At 59.9% G+C, this 21055-nt stretch overlaps 2 protein-coding genes across 2 annotated transcripts; both read left to right on the top strand.

Annotated features, from left to right (window-relative positions):
- Positions 1-3567: 3567 nt before the first annotated feature.
- NCAPH (non-SMC condensin I complex subunit H) lies at positions 3568-12273 on the top strand. Its single transcript, XM_041404637.1, has 17 exons — positions 3568-3763; positions 4535-4625; positions 4779-4871; positions 6038-6176; positions 6596-6714; positions 7215-7404; positions 8026-8117; positions 8234-8406; positions 8624-8772; positions 8955-9061; positions 9273-9395; positions 9569-9676; positions 9979-10137; positions 10514-10612; positions 10827-10909; positions 11307-11382; positions 11891-12273. The coding sequence occupies exons 3-17, from the start codon at positions 4824-4826 to the stop codon at positions 11948-11950; spliced, it is 1725 nt and encodes a 574-aa protein (XP_041260571.1). The 5' UTR covers positions 3568-3763; positions 4535-4625; positions 4779-4823; the 3' UTR covers positions 11951-12273.
- A 4448-nt stretch (positions 12274-16721) lies between these two features.
- Positions 16722-20973, top strand: ARID5A (AT-rich interaction domain 5A). Its single transcript, XM_041404634.1, has 7 exons — positions 16722-16866; positions 17097-17195; positions 18365-18548; positions 18655-18707; positions 19136-19233; positions 19325-19460; positions 19604-20973. Exons 2-7 carry the CDS (start codon positions 17133-17135, stop codon positions 20810-20812), a joined length of 1743 nt encoding a protein of 580 aa, XP_041260568.1. The 5' UTR covers positions 16722-16866; positions 17097-17132; the 3' UTR covers positions 20813-20973.
- Positions 20974-21055: the final 82 nt, after the last annotated feature.

The following is a 21055-nucleotide window of genomic DNA, read 5'->3' as shown; positions in this document are numbered from 1 at the left end:
AATCCTGGGATTTGTGGCACAAAAATTGGGGATAAAACACAGGGAATGAGAGCACCAAAGGTCAGATCCTCACTGCTCATTGGGAATGAGGGGCAGGAGAAGGGACTGGGACCATTCCCAGGATATGAGGGGCAGAAGGGATTGGGGCCATTCCCAGGGAATGAGGAGCAGAAGGGATTGGGGCCATTCTCAGGGCAGGGAAAAGGGATTGGGGCCACCCCGAGGTCTGTGACACTCCAGCCTCTTCCAGAACATTCCCACTAAAGGGAAAAGAATCCATCCCAGCTGGATACGAGCAACGCGTGCAGCAGCCAGGGAGAACAGAGCTTCCCAATGAAATCTTGGGAAGATCCAACCCCTTTCCCTCTCCTGAGCTTTCCCTTGTGGCCATGGAGCCACAGTGGAGGGGATGGACATGGGCCTGGAAGGGGAAAGCAGGGGAGAATGCCCTGAAATCCCAAATCCGAGGCTTTTTCCAGGCTTCCGTTCAGGGAATGGCCAGGGAATGATCCATGGATGGGCAGGGAATGGTCAGTTGGTCCCAGGGTGGGATTCTCTGCCCATACTGAGGTCATTCCCTGACCATTCCCTACCCATTCCGTGGTCATTCCCTGCCCATTCCAGGCCAGGTCTCCAATCCCAGTTCCCTCCCCTTTTCCCAAGTTTCCCACCCCACAGCTTGGGGAACATCCCAGTGTCCCAAATTCTCCCAAACTCTTCCCGAGCTCAGCTGGAAAAGCCCCTGCAGCTCCTGAAGGAAACCTCTCCCTGCACCCAGGAGCATCCCCACATCCTCCCGGGGTTTTGGGAACGCAAACCCCTCTGGAATGTGGGGAGCTGGGAACTGAAGCTTTTCCAAGCCCTAGCAGGGATTTCTGGAGCTGGGGAGGGATCACAGCCCTTTGCAGCACTGCTGTCACAGTGATCCATTCCCTCAATTCCCACTTCCATCAGGGAACGTTCCCGCTGATGCCGGGGGAAAATCCAATGCCGTTGCCAGGGCAGGAATGATTTATTTGGGCATAAAACCCGTCAGAATTCCTTGGAGTCTCCTCTGGGATGGGCTCAGCTGCAGAGATTGATTTGTTTACAGCAGCCACGGAAAGCGGGGGCTGCTCCCGGGAAAACACATCCCAAACTCAGCCGGGGATTTTCCAGCCGCTCCCAAATATCCTGGAGCAGCCGAGGGAAGGGACAGACCCCATTGCTCAGCCCCCAACTTACCAGGGGGACGAAAAAAACCCCAAAGGGGTTCAGATCCTCCAGGTTTGGGAACCAGCCGGGGCCTCCCGGGTGCTTGGAATCTTCCAAGGAGATTCCGGGCTGCTCTTCCAAGGAGATTCCAGGCTCCAAGCCTTGATTCCTTTGCCATTTTTGGGGTTGGATGAAGGCAGAGCTGAGATCCCTCCGGCTCCGTCCTGGCGGGAATGGAGCCCGGCTCCAGAGGGACGGATAAAGCCAAAATCCAGCTGGGATTTGGGGGTTAAGGACCACCTCTAAATCCACACATTCCTTAGGAAAAATTGGATTTTCCTTGTTTGGTTAATGGATGGCTGTGTGTGGATTTCTATAAAAATCCAAGTGTGGATCAAGCTCAGCTCCGGAGGGATTGATGGAGCCACAATCAAACTGGGATTTGGGGGTTAAGGATCACCCTAAATCCACATATTCCTTGGGAAAAACGGGATTTTCTTTGTTTGGCTGATGGATGGCTGTGTTTGGAAGGGGTTCTATGGAAACCCAGCTGTCACTCCTGTCCTGGGGACAGGGCTGGGCTGCGTTTCCTTGGATCAGCCCTTCCCGGGAGCCTGGAATATCCTGGATAGGGACACCGTTCCCTAAATCCGGATTATCCCCCCGCAGGGAGATCCCGCGGCTCCATCCCGAGCTGGAGCTCGGATCTGATGATCCCAAAGGTGTTTTCCACCCTCAACAATTCCGTGGCTCTGTGAGTGCTTGGCTCCTCCTCCTGAGAACCATTCCTGCGGAGATCAATCCACGGCTTTTCCTCCTGCTCCATCCAGCGGCTCGGCCGGGAAAACCCGCCGGGAAAAACGGCGGCACCCAGCGGCAGCGTCCCTAAATCCTAAATTCCGGCTGGGAATGCCAGAAAAGCTCCTGCTTCTGGTGGAGTCAAACCCCTCTTCCCTAACTTTGGAACGCAATGGGATTCCCAAGCTTTGGGGACGGATCTGGCACATCCAGGCCATCCCAATTTTTTTCCTAAAGGTCCCAGAGCACGAGGGATGCTCCAGGAGGAAAAGCCATGGATTTCCTTCCCTCTTGGTGGAGCTTTGCCTCAGGTACAGAGCTCGGGGCTCTCCCAGGAGTGCTTCCCAGGGATGTGGGACCTGGAGCCAGGAGAGGGTCACGGGGAATGGGGAACACACCTGGAGAGTGACAGGGAATGTGGGAACACACCTGGAGAGTGACAGGGAATGTGGGAACACACCTGGAATCACAGGGAATATGGGCATTACACCTGGAGAATGATGGAGAATGTGGGAACACACCTGGAATCACAGGGAATGTGGGCATTACACCTGGAGAGTGACAGGGAATGTGGGAACACACCTGGAATCACAGGGAATATGGGCATTACACCTGGAGAATGACAGGGAATGTGGGAACACACCTGGAATCACAGGGAATGTGGGAACACACCTGGAATCACAGGGAATGTGGGCATTACACCTGGAGAGTGACAGGGAATGTGGGAACACACCTGGAATCACAGGGAATGCGGGAACACACCTGGAATCGCAGGGAATGTGGGCATTACACCTGGAGAGTGACAGGGACTGTGGGAACACACCTGGAATCACAGGGAATGTGGGAATACACCTGGAATCGCAGGGAATGTGGGAATACACCTGGAATCGCAGGGAATGTGGGAATACACCTGGAATCGCAGGGAATGTGGGAATACACCTGGAATCGCAGGGAATGTGGGAATACACCTGGAATCGCAGGGAATGTGGGAATACACCTGGAATCGCAGGGAATGTGGGAATACACCTGGAATCGCAGGGAATGTGGGAATACACCTGGAGAGTCACAGGGAGTGTGCGAATACACCTGGAGAGTCACGGGGAATGTGGGAACACGCCTGGAAGGGCAAAAAGAATATCGGGACCCACCTGGAGGGGAAGGCCTGGACGTTACACTCAGTGACAAGGTGGGGATCGGGCCCAGCTTGGACTCGGTGATCCCAAAGATTCCAACCTCAGCGATTCCGGGATAAGCGGCTCTGGCGGCTCCTCCTCCTACCGGGGGGGTTCCAGGGCAGTACCGGAGGCTGCTGACCCCGCTCCGGCCCCAGAACTGGGGGGGAAAAGGGGGAAATCGCGAGGCCGCCCCTTCCCTTCCCCGGCCCCTCACGGCTCCCTCAGAGCGCAGCCCCGCCCCCTTCGCCCTCACGACCGTTACTGAGCGCGCGCCGCCGTTCAAACCCGCCTCGGGGGCGGGAGCGCCGCGCGCTGATTGGCTGTCAGGCAGGCACCCCGCGCGCTGATTGGCTAGCAGGCGCGGAGGGGGCGCCCTGAGCGCGGCGCGGAGCCGCAGCCATGGCCGCCCGCAGTCCCCGCGCTGCCGCCACCGCCGCCACCGCCTTCCTCTCCCCGACCCCGCGGGCTCTCGGCAGCACCGGCACCCCCGTGCTCGCTGAGTGCCCCGGCAACGACGATGAGCACGAGAGGCGCCAGCGCCGCCGCTCCAGGGTTGTGGACTCGTCGCTGCAGGGCCTTGGCTCCCCATCGCTCAGGTAGGGCCGGTGCGCGGGGCCCGGGCTGAGGGGACCCCCGGGCACCGACCCCGCTGTATCCGGGCTGAGGGGAGAGCCCGGGCACCGGCCCGGCTGAGGGGACCCCCGGGCACTGACCCCGCTGGTTCCGGGCTGAGGGGACCCCCGGGCACCGACCCCGCTGTGTCCGGGCTGAGGGGACCCCCGGGCACCGACCCCGCTGGGCCCGGCTGAGGGGACCCCCGGGCACTGATCCCGCTGTGTCCCGGGCTGAGGGGACCCCCGGGCACCGACCCCGCTGTGTCCCGGCTGAGGGGACCCCCGGGCACCGACCCCGCTGTGTCCGGGCTGAGGGGACCCCCGGGCACCGGCCCGGCTGAGGGGACCCCCGGGCACCGACCCCGCTGTGTCCGGGCTGAGGGGACCCCCGGGCACCGGCCCGGCTGAGGGGACCCCCGGGCACCGACCCCTCTGTGTCCCGGCTGAGGAGACCCCCGGGCACTGATCCCGTTGGGCCCGGCTGAGGGGACCCCCGGGCACCGACCCCTCTGTGTCCCGGCTGAGGAGACCCCCGGGCACTGATCCCGTTGGGCCCGGCTGAGGGGACCCCCGGGCACCGACCCCTCTGTGTCCCGGCTGAGGAGACCCCCGGGCACTGATCCCGTTGGGCCCGGCTGAGGGGACCCCCGGGCACCGACCCCTCTGTGTCCCGGCTGAGGAGACCCCCGGGCACTGATCCCGTTGGGCCCGGCTGAGGGGACCCCCGGGCACCGGCCCCGCTGTGTCCCGCAGGACCGAGAGCTGGCAGCCGCCGCTGCCGCAGTGGACCAACGCGCAGATCTCGGAGCACTACAGCACCTGCATCAAGCTCTCCAACGAGAACGTGAGTCGGGGCAGCCGCGTCTGGGCCCTGCGGGGTTTAAAATCTCTGACAATTCTCTGCCCGTTTCTCACGCCACTCCCGTGTCCAGGCTGTCCCCTCGGTCCCCAGGGTGTCCCTGGCCAGGGGAAGGGTCCCAGCTGTGCTTTCTTGCAGAAAATCACCACCAAGAACGCCTTTGGGCTGCACCTGATCGATTACATGACCGACATCCTGAAGCAGAAGAACTCGGAGCTCACCAACTTCCAGGTCAGAGGGGTCCCTGCTGCTGCTGCTGCTTCCTTTCTGTTGGATTATTTCCTTTTCTGACCCAGAGATGAGGCAACTGAGAGGTGTTTTAAAAACTTCCACTCCATTTTCAGTCTCATTTGGAGGGTGAGACAATACAGATGTTATAATTCACGCCATCACAATCAGAACTGTTTCCTAATTACACTACATTATAATTAATTTCTATTACATTACATTATATGCATTTCTTGGCCTATCAGCTTTAGCCACACCATGCTGTAGATGCCTTAATGCCAGTCATTTAAAATTACCCTTTATGGGTCTTACTACAATGTTCTGTTTCTCCAAAGTATCCAGTCTGATTTGCAAGGCCATCCTTTGAACCTTATTTCTACTTCTCTCTCAACAATACCTGTCCCATTCCATGGCATTTCTAAGTCAGCATTTCTTATCTCAAGGTTTGCATACAGATGCACTCTATGTGAGCTTTCTGGCTTTGAGAATTTTCTACAAATCTGGTTTTTTAACAAATTGGGTGTAATTATTAATACATTTTTCTTTATACCCTTTTAAAGTTTTAAGCCTTCTTTACCTCTCCTAATTCTATCTCACAACGAAAAAATAAACACATTCTAATAAATACATAAGTTATATGTTATATTAATATATGTTAATATGTTAATATATCTTTTATATACATATGTTGTAATGTATATTAATGTTAACTATAATATACATAATATATATTATAGTATATATATAATATAGTATATATTATATATATTAATTGTATATATAGTATATATAATTAATATATATAATATATATATAATGTAGTATAATATAATATTAAATAATGATTACTATATTATATGTGATATGAGTCATTAACCAACACTAAACCCACCACGCTAATTAATACATTAACCAAAAAAATCCCCAATTAGCCAACCAAAACCACTGCACAAACCTGGCATTTCTAAACAACTCCTGAAGGATTTTTAGCTGCGATCCCAAAAAAACCAACCCCGGGCTATGGGGAGGAGGCCCTGTGGGGAGTGCACAGCTTTCCCTGTGATGTTATTCCTTCCTGCCGGTGTTTTGGGGGGCAGAGCAGCGGGGGGTCCCTCTGGGATGCCCAGGGGGGGCTGCCCTGTCCCGCTGGCAGCTCCTGTTCCCCGCAGGTGGCGGCCGGCACTCTGGACGCCAGCGCCAAGATCTACGCCGTGCGCGTGGATTCCGTGCACGCCGACGCCTTCAGGGTGCTGGGCCACCTGGGCAAGGAGCCGGCCCCTGCCCGGGACCCGGGCAGCTCCCAGGAAGGTGGGAATTCCCTCTTTTCCTCCCAAAAATCCCTGGGGTTCCACCGTTTCCCAGCTGGGATCGGGGGGAGCCTCGGCGCTCTTTGGGAGTTCTGGAGAGGTTTGGGATTAATGGGGTTTTCCAAGGGCTGGGAGGTCCCAGATTGGTTCTGCTGGAATGCTGGAGCAGGGAGGAGCTGGATCTGTCGCTCAGTGATTTTAGATTTCAGTTTGGGGCCAAACAGGGGCACTTTGGGATCAGATAGGGGCAGTTTTTTGCCAAACAGACTCCATAAAAAGCCAGCGGAGCGTTGCTCATGCCAGCGGATCCTGAGGAATTTCAACGCCTGCTGTAGTTTGCTGCACAAATTCCAGGTTTTCTCCCTCCTTTGGGATATCCCAGCCCTCCTGAGGTGGAATTTATCCCTTTTCCCATTCCAGACTCCAGCCCAGCCCCCGAGGCTGCCAGGAAGGCTCAGCCAAAGAAGAAGCAAAGCTTCAAAACCATCGAGCAGAACCTGAGCAACATCAACATGCCCGAGGGCAGCCGCAGGGCCGAGGTGGGGCTGGGCTGCTCCTCCTCCTCCTCATCCTCGCTGCCCTGCTCCTCATCCTCACTGTCCTGCTCCTCCTCCTCGCTGTCCTGCTCCTCATCCTCCTCCTCCCTGCCCCCTGTCCTGCTTTTCCCTTCCTGATTTCCACCTCCATTCCCTGATTCCCCTCTCCGTTCCCTAACTCCCATTCCTCTCTCCACTCCCCCATCCCCATTACCCAATTCCCCTCTCCACTCCCCCATCCCCATTCCCTAATTCCCCTGTCCATTCCCTGGCCCCCATTCCTAATTCCCCCCTCCATTGCTGGGTTCCCATCCCCATTCCCTAATTCCCCTGTCCATTCCCTGACCCCCATTCCTAATTCCCCCCTCCATTCCTGGGTTCCCATCCCCATTCCCTAATTCCCCCGTCCATTCCCTGACTCCCATCCCCATTCCTGATTCCCCCCCTCCATTCCTGGGTTCCTATTCCCATCCCCATTCCCTAATTCCCCTGTTCATTCCCAGGTGGATCCCATGTTCCAGAGAGCAGCCGCCTCCTTCGACGAGTGCAGCTCTGCCGGCATTTTCCTGACGGGGCTGCGCTCCCAGGACTTCCAGAGCCGGCTCCTTTTCCACTCTGAAATTGTCCCTCTGCCCTCCTCGGAGAGCCTGGCCCTGCCCAGCTCCCATCCCCTCACCGTGCCAGCTCTAAAAGGTGAATCCCAGCCTTTCCCAGCCTTTTCCCTGCTTTTCCTGCCCTTATCCAGCTCCTTTTCCCGTGTGTTTGTTCGCTGCTTGCTTCGCTGGGATCTGGAAAACTGCTGGAAAACTGGGAATGTGGGAGGTTTGGGGTCCTGAGGCAGATGGGAATTCCAGAGCCAGGTGGGAATTCCTGAGCCAGATTAGAGATTCCAGAGCCAGGTGGGAATTCCTGAATCTGGGATCTTGTGCAGGAATTTTGGAGGTTTGAGGTCCAGAGCCAGATCAGGAAACAGCCTTTTCCCTGCTTTTCCTGCCCTTATCCAGCTCCTTTTCCCGTGTGTTTGTTCGCTGCTTGCTTCGCTGGGATCTGGAAAACTGCTGGAAAACTGGGAATGTGGGAGGTTTGGGGTCCTGAGGCAGATGGGAATTCCAGAGCCAGGTGGGAATTCCTGAATCTGGGATCTTGTGCAGGAATTTTGGAGGTTTGAGGTCCAGAGCCAGATCAGGGATTCCTGAGGCAGATTAGGAATTCCTGATCCAGGTTGGGGATTCCTGAACCAGGTGGGGATTCCTGATCCAGATGGGAGTTCCTGCTGGAATCCCAGGAATTCACCTGTATCCCACCTCTCCGCAGCCCTGCTGGCCCCGTGCCTGGAAAAACGCCGGATCTGCTCCTCCCTGGCCGGATTCCAGTTCACCAAGTGGGATGAGGAGTCCCACGACGAGGTGGGTGGGAATCCCTGAGCCAGGTTGGGAATTCCTGAGTCAGATCCCTGATGCAGGCTGGGAATTCCTGATGCAGGCAGGATCCCTGAGCCAGGCTGGGAACTCCTGTGTTGCAGTCGGTGTCGGCGCTCCTGGAGAAGTTCCGGAAGAGCGAGCAGGCCTTCGATCCCAACCTGGATCCCGACAGCGAGGAGGGCGAGGGCTGGGCCCCCTCCCAGCCCGAATCCCCAGCTGGGGATGGGACCCAGGAATTCCAGCCCAAAAGAGACTCCCTGGGCCACAGCAAGAGGTGGGGCTGGATCCAGGGATGGGGGCTGGGCTGGATTCCAGGGGAATTCCCAGTACCTGGGAGGAATTCCCAGTACCTGGGAGGGAATCCTGGGAATGCCAAGGGAATTCTGAAAAGGGATAACAAATCCTGAGAATGCTGAAGGAATTCTGAGCAGGGATAACAAATCCCTCAGGAATGCTGATGGAATTCTGAGCAGCTGCCTTTCTTTTTCCAGGAGCACTGGAGCCCCCCTGGGAGAGGGGGACATTGGCACGCTGAGCCTGCACGTGTCCCTGAATCCCGGGGAATATTCCTACTTCAGCCCCCGTGTGCTCTCCATGTGGGCCGGCCCCGAGCACTGGCGCTTCCGGCCCCGCCAGCCCCGTGAGTGCCCAGGGCAGGGAATCCTGGAATTCTGGGCTGGAATCCTGGAATTCCGGGCTAGGAAGGGCTCAATCCTGGAATTCCGGGCTGGGGAGGGCTCAATCCTGGAGTTCCAGGCTGGGAAGGGCTCAATTCTGGAATTCCAAGCTTTCCCTTTCCCCCCTTTCCCTGCTGTCCCTCAGCAGCCCCAGGCCCGGAGAAGGATTCCCGGCAGAGGATTCCCAGGAAGGTTTTCGAGCTGGATTTCCAGGAGGACATCGACTTCCAGGCCCATTTCCAGAAGACCAAGGTGCCCACGGAGCCCTTTTCCCACAGCAGCCTGGAATTCCCGGGATTTGGGCAGCTCCAGCTGCGTGTCCTGGGGGGCACCTCCCACCCTGCCCCTTCCCAGACAAAACACTCCTTGTTTTCCACGGAAAGCTGGTGGAGCTTCCCATTTTTCCATGGAAAACTGGTGGAGCTTCCTGTTTTTCCATGGAGCTGTCCAATCCCATTCCCAGGCATCCATAACTTTGGCCAAATCCATCCTGGAAAACCAGAACAGCCGGAGCACCACGCTCCCTGCAGACTTCAACTACGACCCCCAGACCCTGGGGCAGCTCTTCCTCAAACCCCTGCTCAAGGTGAGAATTCCCTAAAGAATTCCACGGAATCATTCCCAGCACCAAACCCTGGGAATGTTCTGGACGTTCCCCAGGGCTGCTCTCACCACAAACCCTCCTGGAATGGCAAAAACAGGAATGAAGGGCCAAGGCCCAGCCTTTTCCCAGGAATATTTTGGAATGTTTTTCCCCAGCTCAGCCCGAGCCCGGATCCAGTGGGAGCCTTGGACAGCGAGGCTGGAATTGAGGATTACGACTACAACAACCCCAACGACACCTCCAACTTCTGCCCCGCCCTGCAGGTACAGCCTGGGACTGGGGAATTCCTGCTGGGATAAAATCCATGGCCAGAGAATTCCTGAGGGGAGCTGCAGGGCTCTGCTGGCGTCCTGCCTGGCCTGGACATTCCCAGGGCTGGGAAAACTTTGGGATTTGTGCTCCCAGCAGCTGCCTTGGCTTTAGCCTTGCCTCAATTCCATGGGATGAGCCCAAATCCCATGGGGATGAGCCCAAATTCCATGGGGAAGCCAGGCAGGAATTCCCACCCTCCTTCTGCCTCTGGCTCCTCCCAGGTGACTCTGCTGTCCCCCCGTGTCCCTGGCAGGTCCCTGACAGCGATGACGATCCCGATCCCGCAGAATTCCCGGGCCAGGCGGGGCCGTTCCCGCTCCCGGCTCATCCCGAGGCTCCGGAGATCTCCGGGATCAACGGCGGGAGCGGCCCGGGCTGCGGGGAGCTGGAGCTGATCGCCGAGCCCCACAAGGTCACTGGGAGCACTGGGAGCACTGGGAATGGGGACTGGGAATGGCGGGAGGGACGGGGAGCACTGGGCTGGAGATTCCTCCCTGGCACTGGGAATTCCTCATTAGAACTGGGAATTCTTCCCTGGGCTGGGCTGGAGCAAAAACCTTTCAGCACCTCCAGGGTTAAAAATCCCAGGACAACCCAGTGATTCCAGGGATTGCCAGGACTGACATTCCCAGAGGAACAATTCCCAGACTAAACACTGGGATTGGCAGTGAGGCTGCACGGGCTGTTATTCCCACGGGAAATCGGGAATGCCGATGGCTGTGATCCCGGTGGTGATCCCGGTGATGATCCCGGTGGTGATCCCGGACAATCCTGGATTCCTCCCTCAGATCCATAAGATCCCCATCCAGTACGCCAGGACGGCCAAGAGGATGGACATGAGGAGGCTGAAGAGGAACATGTGGGAGCTGCTGACGGAGCAAGGAGAGGTCGGGAAGGGAAATTCCTGCTGGGAATTCTGCAGGGGTTCCTGCCCAGCTCCAGGGATCAGCCCCAATCCCAGGGGATAAACCCCAATCCCATGGGGATAAACCCAATCCCATGGGATCAGCCCCAAGTTTCCCATTGGCCAGGACGGGCCGAGGCTCCCAGGGGTTTTCCTTGGAATTTCGGGGCTCTGCATTCCTGGATTTTCCCAAGCAGGGGGAGGAGGCCAGGGAAGGGACGGATGCAGAAGTGGCCAGAGAGAAAATCCTGAGTGACCTCACCAAGGATCTGCTGCACAGGTTGGGAATGGGAATAATGGGAATGGGAATGAGAAAATCCTGAATGGGAATGGGAAAGGGAAAATCTCTCCAGGTGTTGGCATGGGAATGGGAATGGGACAGGGAAAATCCCTCATGGGAATTGGAATGGGGCAGGGAAAATCTGAATGGGAAGGAGACAATGAAAATCCCTCATGGGAATGGGACAGGGAATGGGAAAATCCCTCATGGGAATAGGGCAGGGAAAATCCTGAATGGGAATGGGAAAATTCCTCTGGATGTTGGGCTGGGACTGGGACAGGGCAAACCCCTGTGGGTGTTCCCAGGGAAGGGCAGAGCTGTGCCCAGTCCCTGCTCCTGGGCACTCCTGGCTGCTCCGGCATTCCCGGGCTCTGATCCCGATCCCGCTTTTCCACAGGCTCCCTCCTACCATGGCCACCAACCTGTCGGTGCCCTTGGCCTTCGTGTGCCTCCTGCACCTGGCCAACGAGAAGGTGAGAGCAGGGAGCCATTCCCACCTATCCCGGGAATTCCAGGGAATGCAGCTCATCCCACCTATCCCGGGAATTCCAGGGAATGCAACTCGTCCCATCCATCCCAGTTTTTCCATGGAATGCAGCTCATTCCCAACAATCCTGGGGATCCCATGGAATCTCAATCCCAGTTATTCTGTGGAATGCAGCTCATTCCCAGTTTTTCCAGGGAATGGAAACATTCCCAGCTTGTGCAGGGTTTGTCCCTCAGAGCCGTCCCAAGCATTCCAGACTCTGGATAAGGGAACAGAATCCCAAAATCCCAGAATTCCTGAGGCTGGAAAAGCTCTCCAAGGTCACAACGTTCCCAATCCCCACCTGGATTCCTTCCTCATCCAGGAGTTCCTTGGAATTCCTGCAGGGATGGAGACTCCAAACCCCCCCCGGGGGCTCCTTCCCGTGAGGAAATTCCTGCTCTGTCCCCATTCCCAGGGGATTTCATTCCAAAGCTTTTCCTTCCCATTCCCAGAATCTGAGGCTGGAGAGCACCGAGGACCTGTCAGATATCCGGGTGACAGCAGGGGACTGACCCTGGAGCCACTCCAGATCCAGCAGGGAATGCTGAGAATTCCCAAAATCCCAAATCCCTGGGAAGGTTGGGATTTAGGGATGTCCTGGCTGGACAGATCCAGCAGCTTTTCCCTGGAATTGGGAATTCTGCACTTGACTGTGAACCTGGGCTGCTCTGTGTCCCAAAATTTCTTGTGTCCCAAAGTTGTCTGTCTCAAAAATTCCTCTCTCTGTGTTCCAAAATTCCCTTTGTCTATCCCAAAATTCCCTCTGTCTGTCCCAGAATTCCCTCCCTGTGTCCTTCCCAGTCTGTAATTCCCAGTTTTTGGACTGTTACTCTTGGCCCCCGTTCCCTTTTTTGACTGTTTCTAAGGTTAATAAATTTTGCACACTTTGGAGAGGGGCCTGGAAGGAATAACCCTGGAGTGGGGGCAGCAAATGAGGACAAATCCCTAAAAAATGGGAATGCAGAGATCAGAGCCTGGAGCAGCAGCTGGGAACGGGGTCCAGGAGCCAAAACCCTGGATGGGATCAGCTCTGGGATCAGCTCTGGGATGGGGATCCCGGGTCCTTCCCGGTGCTTTTGGGGCTGGTGCCTGCTCAGTGGGATTTGGGGCCGTGTCAGAACCTGGATTTTCCTCCTGGATTTTCCTCTTTGGGCTCTTCCCGCAGCTCCAGGGGGAGCTGGGGGTCCCCAGGGGAGGGGTCTCCTCCTCTCCTGCCTTTCCTGGGATAAGGATTCCCAAAGGAGGGGGTCTCCTCCTCCTGAGACCCCTGCTTTTCCTGGGGCTGGGGCAAGACCCAGAGCCGCAGTTCCCGACCCGCCGGGCTCTGCCCGCGCCTCTCCCTCGCTCTTCCCGGGATTTCTCCGCTCCAAGGAGCGGCCGGCGCCGCCTCCCGGGGCTCGGGAATTCCGCCGGGATCTCCCTCTCCTCTGCTCCGGGAATGCCGAGCCGCTCCCGGGGGATGGGAATGCCAGAGGCTGCTGCTGCTCCGGGGGATGATTTTCCAGGAATTGATGCTCCAGGCATTGATGTTCTAGGAGCTGCCGCTCCAGGAATTGTTCCAAGGGTTGGTATTCCAGGGGTTGATATTCCCGGAGGACTGGCGGTGCTCCCGCCCGGGCTGGGGGGGATGCGAGGGCAGAGCTGCGGCTCCGGGAGCTTCGGGCAGGGCTGGAGCGATCCCGCAGCCCCGGATCGAAGGCACCGGACCTTCCTCTTCACCCTCCTCCTCCTCCGGACCCGGCCACGAACGGGTGAGGGGGCAGCACCAGGGACTGGTCCCGGTAATGGGGAGGGGTCCCGGTAATGTGCCGCTCCAGGAATTGTTGTTCCAAGGGTTGGTATTCCAGGGGTTGATATTCCCGGAGGACTGGCGGTGCTCCCGCCCGGGCTGGGGGGGATGCGAGGGCAGAGCTGCGGCTCCGGGAGCTTCGGGCAGGGCTGGAGCGATCCCGCAGCCCCGGATCGAAGGCACCGGACCTTCCTCTTCACCCTCCTCCTCCTCCGGACCCGGCCACGAACGGGTGAGGTCCCGGTAATGGGGAGGGGTCCCGGTAATGGGGAGGGGTCCCGGTAATGGGGAGGGGGCTCTGGGCGCTCCCACCTGCAGCAGCTCCCGTGGCGCCCCTCGGGGCTCCTCTCCGGGCACCTCCTCAGGAAATCTTGGAAGGATTTTGGGATTTTCCACCCTCGGAGCTGCGGGGTCGGGACGGTTCCCACCAGCGGCCTCACCCAGGGGTGCTCAGCTGGCCCCGGGACCCCGGAACCCGAGCTGTTCCTAAAATCCCTTTATTTATTCCTGAAACCCGAGCTGTTCCTAAAATCCCTTTATTTATTCCCGAAACCCGAGCTGTTCCTAAAATCCCTTTATTTATTCCTGAAACCCGAGTTGTTCCTAAAATCCCTTTATTTATTCCTGAAACCCGAGTTGTTCCTAAAATCCCTTTATTTATTCCCGAAACCCGAGCTGTTCCCAAAATCCCTTTATTTATTCCTGAAATCCGATCTGTTCCTAAAAATCCCGTTTATTCTTGAAACCCGAGCTGTTCCTGAAATCCCTTTATTTACTCCCGAAATCCCTTCCATCCCAGCGCCGATGGAGCTGGGAGGGCTGGACCGGGAGCGAGGGGAAACTGAGGCAGGGCCCCCGCTTCCCTCAGCTCCGGACATCCCAGCTCGGACAAAAACCGGGAATAAAACCCCGAGCGGGGCTTTTTGCTGTTTTTTTTTTTTTTTCACCCATTCTCGCTAAATCCCGCATTTATCGCGGGAGGGCGGGGACGGGTTCGGGGGCACCCGCGGCTCCTTGACCCGGTGCCCCTCCCGACTTCCCCCCGCTGCTGCTTTCTCGGTTTTTTGGCCCAAAATGAGTCACCGGGGGATTTTTTTTTTCTTTTTCTCTCATTTTTCGGGACTCTCTCACGAGTCGAAGCGGGGCGGGGGGGGATTCTCGGGGGGCTGAGCCCCGACTGTCCCCGGCGTGTGAGCGGCTCCGGTGCCGCGGGACGGGGATTGGCAATGCCGGGACAAGGGACAGCATTCCTGGAACGCTGGGGACCCCCGGGAAGGGAGCGGGACCGCGGCCGCGGAGCATCCCGCCGTGCCCCCGCCCTCGGGGCGGCTCCGCGGCGGCGAGCGGCGCTTCGGGGCCGGGAAAGTCCGGCCCAGTCATTCGGGGCGCGGGGGGAGAAGCCCCAAAACGCGTCCGTTCCGGTAAGGAAAGAGTCAATGGCTGCGGCTCGCCCCGCTCCCGCTCGCACACGCCACTTCCCCGAGCGGGGCTGACTCATCCCGGGCTCGGTCCCGCTCCGCGACACCCGCGCTCCGCTCCGGCCGCCCCGGAGCCCGGCCCGAGCCTCCGCCGGTGAGTCCGGGGGTCCCGGGGGGCTGGGGGGTCCCGGGGCCCGCCCCGAGCCGCGCGTCCCGAGCGGGACCGGCCGGGAACCCCGAAACGCCGAACGCACCGGGAGCCCCGCGGGGGTCCCGGAGCCGCGGCCGCCCCCGGGGGTCCCCGGCCCCTCCGCAGCCCCCCGGGCACGTCGGGGGGGGTTTGGCCAAACCGGCGGCGCGGGATGGGGAAGGGAGGATGACTTCAGCCCATTACTCAGCCGCCGTCACGGCCTGGCAGCGCTCCCGCGCTATTCCGGGCCGTGACGCTCCAGCCCCGCCAGTTTGGGCCTAAACCGGCGGGGTTTGGGTGCTCCGGGGAGGAGGAGCGGCCCCGGGGCGCCATGCGGGATGAGTTCGGAAAGCGCCGCCGCCGAAGCGCCCGGAATTAGTGTTGTGGTAATGATTGTTAGCTCATTAAGGGTGTAATTAGAGCCCGGTGCCGCCCCCAGCCCCGGTACCGGCGGCTCGGGGCTTGCGGGGGTTGTTGGTCCCGGCGGGGCTCGCTCAGCCCCGAACCGGCCGCGTTTTGCCCCAAAAGCCGCGGCGGTTTCCTGCGCTCGGAGCGCCGCCGGGAAGGGAGGAAACCGCGTCAGCGGTGCCGGGAACCGAACCGGGGGGGACACCGGGGACAGGGACACCGGCACCTGATAAACACCTGGGGGTGTGGCAGCGGCACCTGCACACGCAGGTGTGTGCGACACCTGTACCTGTGTGTGTGTGTAACACCTGTACCTGCACACAAAGGTGTGTGCGGGACACCTGTACCTGTGTGTGTGTGTGTGTGACACCTGTACCTGCACACACAGGAGTGTGTGACACTGTACCTCTGTGTGTGTGTGTGGCACCTGTACCTGTGTGTGTGTGTGTGACACTGCACCTGTGTGTGCGTGTGTGACACCTGTACCTGCACACACAGGTGTGTGCGGGACACCTGTACCTGTGTGTGTGTGTGTGTGTGTGTGTGTGACACCTGTACCTGCACACACAGGTGTGTGTGACACCTGTACCTGTGTGTGTGTGTGTGACACCTGTACCTCTGTGTGTGTGTGTGTGTGACACCTGTACCTGCACACGCAGGTGTGTGTGACACTGTACCTCTGTGTGTGTGACACCTGTACCTGCACACGCAGGTGTGTGTGACACCTGTACCTGTGTGTGTGTGTGCGGGACACCTGTACCTGCACACGCAGGTGTGTGCGGGACACCTGTGTGTGTGTGTGTGTGTGACACCTGTACCTGCACACACAGGTGTGTATGTGACACTGTACCTGTGTGTGTGTGTGTGTGACACCTGTACCTGCACACACAGGTGTGTATGTGACACTGTACCTGTGTGTGTGTGTGTGTGACACCTGTACCTGCACACACAGGTGTGTATGTGACACTGTACCTGTGTGTGTGTGTGTGTGACACCTGTACCTGCACACACAGGTGTGTATGTGACACTGTACCTGTGTGTGTGTGTGTGTGACACCTGTACCTGCACACACAGGTGTGTATGTGACACTGTACCTGTGTGTGTGTGTGTGTGACACCTGTACCTGCACACACAGGTGTGTGTGACACTGTACCTGCACACCTGTGTGTGCCACCTGTACCTGCTGCACACCTGGACGCGCACACGGGCGCAGGCACCTGGCCGTGCTCACCTGCGCACACCTGGCGCCTCCGTGCCCCCCACATGCGCGCAGACCCCCCCGCGCACACCTGCGCTCAGGTGCGCTCACCCACAGCCGCGCGCGCGCTGCCGCTTCAGGACTACAGCTCCCGGCGTGCCCCTCGCGGGGGGCGGAGACAGGCAGAGCGACTACCCAATAAGAGAAGGGGCGTGTTGTCGCCGGCCAATGAGAAGCGATGGGGGCGTGGCGGCCCCGCCCCTCGGGCGCGCCCCGCGGTCACGTGGCGCGGGCGTGGCCGGTGAGCGCGAGCGGGACCGGGGGCACCGGAGGGGCTCGGGCGGGACCGGGGGGCGTGGGGAGCACCCGGGGACCCCCTCGGGACCCCCTCGGGACCCCCTCTGCCCGCCCCGCTCCTTCCCCAGGTTGGCACCGCCGCTTTTCGCCCTTTTCCCGGGGTTTTTCCTCAAAAACCTGGGGGGGATTCGGGGGCGGCGAGCCCGGAACGGGGGCGCAGGGGGGGAGGCACGGACGGAGCAGCCTCGGGCGGTTCCGGTGCCCGACGGGCACCCCCAAATCCCCGCGATTGCACCGTCATTTTAGGAGAGCAGCAGAAATTCGGGGTCTCACCCTCCCCCCTTTTTTCCCCTCCCAGGTCCCGTCCCGACTCCACAGGCAGCGATTTCCCCCCATGGAGAAGAACCAGGAGCCGCAAGGAGACCCCCGGGACCCCCCCAGCCCCGCCCAGCCCGCCGTGAGTGCACCCCGGGCGGTTTTGGGGGTGCTGAACGGCCCAAAATTCGGGGGAGGGAGGGAGGGAGGAGGGCGAGCAGCGCTTTGGCCGCCGGTGGAAGTGAGGACGAGGCAGAGAAATGTGAAATTCCAGCTTTGGGTGGGGGGCGAGGGGGGGAATGGACCAAAAATGGCATTTTTGGGGGCAGAAGTGAGCGGTCCCATAGGAATAGGATCGTTTTTGTAATTATTTTTTATCCTCGTGAGGAAAAGGGGTTTGGATTTTGTGGCGCTGGAGCTTTTCCCTCCCCCCCAGCAGCTTTTTATTTCACACACACACACAAAAAAGAAAAAAGAAAAAAAAAAAAGAAAGCTTTGAACTCTTTCAGCCGTTAAATCCGATGTCTGTCACAAGCCGTGAAATGAATAGAAAGAACAAAAAAAAAAAAAAAAAAAAAGGAAAAAAAAAAAAAAACCTAAAAAAAAAAAAAAAAAAAAAAAGAAAGCTTTGAACTCTTTCAGCCGTTAAATCCGGTGTCTGTCACAAGCCGTGAAATGAATAGAAAGAACAAAAAAAAAAAAAAAAAAAAAAGGGAAAAAAAAAAAAAAACGCAAGAACAAAAAAAAAAAAAAAAAAAGGAGAAAAAAATAAAAGACTGCAAAAAAAAAAAAAATAGAAAAGGACGGACTTGGGAGCCGAGCAGCTTCTTTGCCCAAAAATAGCAACAAGTTTTATAACTCCGGAAAATGTAGAACAAACAAACGAGGAACATTTTTAGCTGAGAAAGGCGGCGGCGGCGGCGCGGGGGGGCTGAATTTCGGAATTTCTGCCCGTCTGTTTTCCTGGAAGCCGCTCCTCGTGTTCTCACCCGCATCCAGCGCTTTGACCAACTTGGCCGCGGGCCCGGGGCTGCCGGGGAACGGCCCCGAGCTCCTCGGGCTGCGGGGAACGGGGCCGGGGCTGCCGGGGAACGGCCCCGAGCTCCTCGGGCTGCCGGGGAACGGGGCCGGGGCTGCGGGGAACGGGCACGGAGCTCCCCGGGGCTGCGGGGAACGGCCCCGAGCTCCCCGGAGAACGGGTCTGGAGATTCCCCGGAGCTCCCCGGGGAACGAGCCCGGAGCTCTCCCGGGGAACGGGGGTGCGGGTGGAGGGGCCGCAGCTCCCCCAAAACTCAGCCCCGTGTCCCGCAGGACGCGCCGGGGGCCGGGGATGGCGCCGAGAGGGACAAGGCGGTGGGAGAAGGTGGGGACAAGGACAAGGACGAGGAGGACAAGGAGAAGGAGGAGGAGGAGGCTTTCCTCGTCAGCCTCTACAAGTTCATGAAGGAGCGGCACACGCCCATCGAGAGGATCCCGCACCTCGGCTTCAAGCAGAGTACGTCCCCCCACCCGGGACAGGGACAGGGACAGGGACAGGGGGTGGCCGTGCCCAGGTCCCGTGTCCTCCTGAGCCTCAGCATCTCCCCTCTCATTATTCCCAGTTAACCTCTGGAAGATCTACAAGGCCGTGGAAAAATTGGGAGCCTACGAGCTGGTGAGTGGTGGCCGTGGAGCTGGGGTGGGCACCAGGGTGTCCCCTGGGCATCCCAGTGTCCCCTGGGCACCAGGGTGTGCCCTGGGCATCCCAGAGTCCCCTGGGCACCAGGGTGTCCCCTGGGCATCCCAGTGTCCCCTGAGTGCCAGGGTGTCCCTTGGGCATCCCAGTGTCCCCTACATGCCCAGATGTCCCCTGGACATCAGGGCTGGACACCAGGGTGTCCCACAGGTGCTGGGGTGTCCCCTGGGTGCCAGGATGTCCCCTGGGTACCGGGAAGTCCTCTGGACACCAGTGTGACCCCTGGGTTCCAGGGTGTCCCCTGGGGTGCTCGGACGTTCCCTGGGTTCCAGGGTGTCCCCGGGGTGTCCGGATGTCCCCGGGGTGCCAGGGCTCACCCCTCCCTCTGTCCTTCCCTCCCGCCACAGGTGACAGGCCGCCGGCTCTGGAAGAACGTCTACGACGAGCTCGGGGGCAGCCCCGGCAGCACCAGCGCGGCCACCTGCACCCGGCGCCACTACGAGAGGTGGGACCGGGCCGGGGCCGGGGCGCTGTCCCGCCGCGTGCCTCAGTTTCCCCCAGCGCGGCGCTCACGGCGCTCCCCGCTCGCTCCGCAGGCTCGTCCTTCCCTACGTGCGGCACCTCAAGGGCGAGGAGGACAAACCGCTGCCCCCCAGCAAACCCCGCCGGCAGTACAAGGTCTCCAAGGACGACAAGAGCAAGAGGGCCAGGAAGGAGAAGGGCCGCGAGCAGGTGCGCGGCCCCTCCGGAGGGGACGGGAGCAGCCCCGGGGACGGGCAGGGCAGAGAGGGATGGGCCGGGAATGAGAGCGGGGGGTGGGAGCCGAGACCCCGGGCCGGGGTGCGGCGCCCACAGCCCGAGCCCTCCGCTCGCAGGTGGCTCCGGACAAGGCGCGGCCGGAGGCGGGCGCGGAGGACGCGGCGGAGCGGGGCCGGGGGACAGACGGACGCACCAGCCCGGCCGTGCCGGCCCCCAGCCCCTCGGGGAGGTGTCCCAGCCCCTGCAGGAGCCACAGCGAGACCTACAAGCGCCTCTTCTCCAGCTTCTACTCCAAAGGGAACCACCCCATCATGTCCCCGCTGGCCAAGAAGAAGCTGCTGGCGCAGGTGAGCAAGGCCGAGTCCTTGCACTGCCACAAGCGCCACTGCCCCGAGAGCCGCCGGGCACCGAGCGACAGCGGCCCCGAGCCGCCCGGGCTGCCCGGGCCGGCTGAGCAGAGGAGCCCGGAGCCGTGGGGAGCTCCGGACAGAGCTCCGAGCGTGGCGAGCCCGGCCCGCAGCGCATCCCCGGCGGGCAGAGACATCCAGGGCTGCCCGCAGGACGGGAGCGCGGCCCCCGCCGTCTTCACCGGCTACTTCCACGCCTACCGCAGCGAGGGCCCGCAGCCCGGCGGCTGTGCCCCGCTCTGGGGATACTTCTCCAACCTGAAGGATTTTTTGGAGCCGCCCTCCGCCTTCCCGGCGCGGCCCGAGGAGCCCGAGCGGCCGTGGGAGGGCCGGGCCGCCGCTGTCCAGGCTTGCTGGGTGCCCCCCGGGGCCACCTTCGGCCCCGCCGCGTCCCGGGCCGCCCACGGCCGCCACGAGGAGGAGGAAGATGATGATGATGATGAGGAGGAGGAGGACGAGGAGCCCTTCGGCCCCAGTGCCAAGTCACGCGCCGTGTCCCCCTTGGCCAAGGAGGGCAGGGACAGGCGGAGCCGCTCGCCGGGTGGCCACCAAGTGCTGGCCAAACCCAAGGCCGTGGTGGCCACCCCGGCTTTCAGCGCGCCGCTGCCGCCGGACGCTTTCAACGGAGCCGCGCTGCACTTCCCGGGCGGCTTCGGGAGCCCCCTGGAGCACCTGAGAACGCAGGGCGTGCCGGTGGCCCCGGCGCTCTCCGTGAGCCCCTTGGTGATCCCGGCCTTCCCCAGCCCTTTGGTGGTGGCCTCCGAGCTGTGCCGCCCGCTGGCCACCGGCGCCGGCCGCTTGCCCGCGTCCTTCGGCAGCTCGCCGCGGCCCCGGCTGTTCCCGGCGGCTCCGTGGCACGGGCAGCGCTCCTGCGGCTCCCCGCACGTCCCGGCCTTCCCGCACCGCGCCAGGCCCTAGCGCTGCCACGGCGGGGGCAGCGAGGGGACAGCGAGGGGACAACCCGCACTGGGCCGTTTGCATTGCCCAGCTCAGAGGTGTTGGTAGCCGGCGGTGACCGCGGCAGGGTTCTCTCTGTTTTCTATATATCCACACACAAATCTATAAAAAAGGGAGCAACAGCGCTGCTGGAGGTCTCTGTTCCCATCCCTGGGCCCCCACACCCGGATTTGGGGTTTGGGTCACTCCATCAGGGGTGGAAAG

The sequence above is a fragment of the Onychostruthus taczanowskii genome, unplaced genomic scaffold (assembly GCF_017590055.1).
Source record: "Onychostruthus taczanowskii isolate IOZ18803 unplaced genomic scaffold, ASM1759005v1 scaffold217, whole genome shotgun sequence".
Taxonomy (NCBI): Eukaryota; Metazoa; Chordata; class Aves; order Passeriformes; family Passeridae; genus Onychostruthus; species Onychostruthus taczanowskii.
The sequence above is the reverse complement of the archived record's forward strand: the minus strand, read 5'-3'. Positions and strand labels throughout refer to the sequence as shown.

Coding starts and splice junctions, on each gene's coding strand:
- NCAPH (XM_041404637.1), top strand. CDS start 4,824: ATGACCGACATCCTGAAGCAGAAGAACTCGGAGCTCACCAACTTCCAG. Junction 8,407..8,623: donor TCCCTGGGCCACAGCAAGAG/GTGGGGCTGGAT, acceptor TTCTTTTTCCAG/GAGCACTGGAGCCCCCCTGG. Junction 8,773..8,954: donor CTTCCGGCCCCGCCAGCCCC/GTGAGTGCCCAG, acceptor GCTGTCCCTCAG/CAGCCCCAGGCCCGGAGAAG.
- ARID5A (XM_041404634.1), top strand. CDS start 17,133: ATGGAGAAGAACCAGGAGCCGCAAGGAGACCCCCGGGACCCCCCCAGC. Junction 18,549..18,654: donor GCACCTCGGCTTCAAGCAGA/GTACGTCCCCCC, acceptor CATTATTCCCAG/TTAACCTCTGGAAGATCTAC. Junction 18,708..19,135: donor AATTGGGAGCCTACGAGCTG/GTGAGTGGTGGC, acceptor CTCCCGCCACAG/GTGACAGGCCGCCGGCTCTG.